Source organism: Mizuhopecten yessoensis, unplaced genomic scaffold, assembly GCF_002113885.1.
Source record: "Mizuhopecten yessoensis strain PY_sf001 unplaced genomic scaffold, ASM211388v2 scaffold714403, whole genome shotgun sequence".
Lineage (NCBI taxonomy): Eukaryota > Metazoa > Mollusca > Bivalvia > Pectinida > Pectinidae > Mizuhopecten > Mizuhopecten yessoensis.
This window is the reverse complement of record NW_018479103.1, coordinates 1-1,205: the sequence shown is the minus strand read 5'-3', so window position 1 is coordinate 1,205 and position 1,205 is coordinate 1. Positions and strand designations below refer to the sequence as shown.

Here is a 1,205-nt window from a genome sequence, read left to right as displayed (position 1 = left end):
GAAATTTTATCCCCAATTATGTTTTCAATGTATGTAAATGACTTTGAAAATGACTTTATTGCTAACGGTGTTAAACCGTATGATTTTGGAGAACTCAGTCTCTTTTTATTAATGTATGCGGATGATTTGGTGCTACTTGCAGAATCAGCCAATGAGCTACAGAATATGTTAAATAGTTTGTCTATATATGCGAACTCATGGAAATTGACCGTTAATACGGCAAAAACTAAGATTGTTGTCTTTAGAAATGGAGGCCGCTTACGAAATAACGAGGAATGGTTCTTCGATAGAAAAAAAATAGAAGTCGTTGAACAGTTTACTTATCTAGGTATTGATTTTAAATGGAACAATAAATTTAATATTGTACAAAAGCAATTATCCGGGCAAGGTCGAAAGTCAGTATTTGCCTTATATACAAAATGTAAAAATATGAATTTAAACTGCCATACTTTGATTAAACTTTTTGACACATATGTTACCAGTATACTGTGTTACGCATCTGAGGTATGGGGCTCGTGCAAAGGCATAGATATTGAGAAAGTTCACCTGGAATTTTGCAAAAGGATATTATGTGTTAAGAAGTCAACATGTAATGTAATGATCTATTTTGAATTGGGTAGATTTCCGATTGTACATACCAGACACTATAATTTAATTAAGTACTGGTTCAAGCTTTTAAATACTAAGAACTGTGTTCTTAAAACTGCCTATGATGAACTCATGTATATGCCAAAGCGAAATACTGTTTTTAATTGGGTAACTTTTGTGAAAGACAAACTTTTTTCACTCGGTCTTGGCGAAGTGTGGCTGAATCAAAATAATGTGAACTCGTCTGAAGCCCTGCCAATTATTAAACAGAGAATCTTTGATAACGCACGGCAAGAATTGTTTGAATTATTAGAGAATTCCTCGAAATGTTTTTTGTATAGACATTTAGTTGATAATTTAACATTACAACAATATTTATGTAAATATATTCCAAAGCGAAATAGAATTGCTCTAACTAGGTTACGTTTATCAGCGCATTCGCTGTATATTGAAACTGGGAGATATCGAAACATTGTAAGAAATGAACGTATATGCAGAATTTGTAACTCTGAAGATATTGAAGACGAATACCATTTTTTGTTCATTTGTCCATTTTATCAAGTTTTAAGATAAGAAAGACGTATAAAATTGTACTACTGGAAAAAACCATCTGTTTT

At 32.0% G+C, this 1,205-nt stretch overlaps 1 protein-coding gene across 1 annotated transcript; it reads left to right on the top strand.

The window, feature by feature from the left end:
- The first annotated feature begins 9 nt into the window (after positions 1-9).
- On the top strand, positions 10-1,161 carry LOC110440974. Its single transcript, XM_021484082.1, has 2 exons — positions 10-833; positions 1,038-1,161. The coding sequence occupies exons 1-2, from the start codon at positions 19-21 to the stop codon at positions 1,159-1,161; spliced, it is 939 nt and encodes a 312-aa protein (XP_021339757.1). The 5' UTR covers positions 10-18.
- The last annotated feature ends 44 nt before the right edge of the window (positions 1,162-1,205 follow it).

What these genes read in the sequence shown, in the direction of transcription:
- LOC110440974 (XM_021484082.1), top strand. Translation starts at nt 19, where the DNA reads ATGTTTTCAATGTATGTAAATGACTTTGAAAATGACTTTATTGCTAAC. An exon ending in CAAAATAATGTGAACTCGTC is followed by an intron (nt 834 to 1,037) that starts TGAAGCCCTGCC and finishes TTCGCTGTATAT; the next exon opens with TGAAACTGGGAGATATCGAA.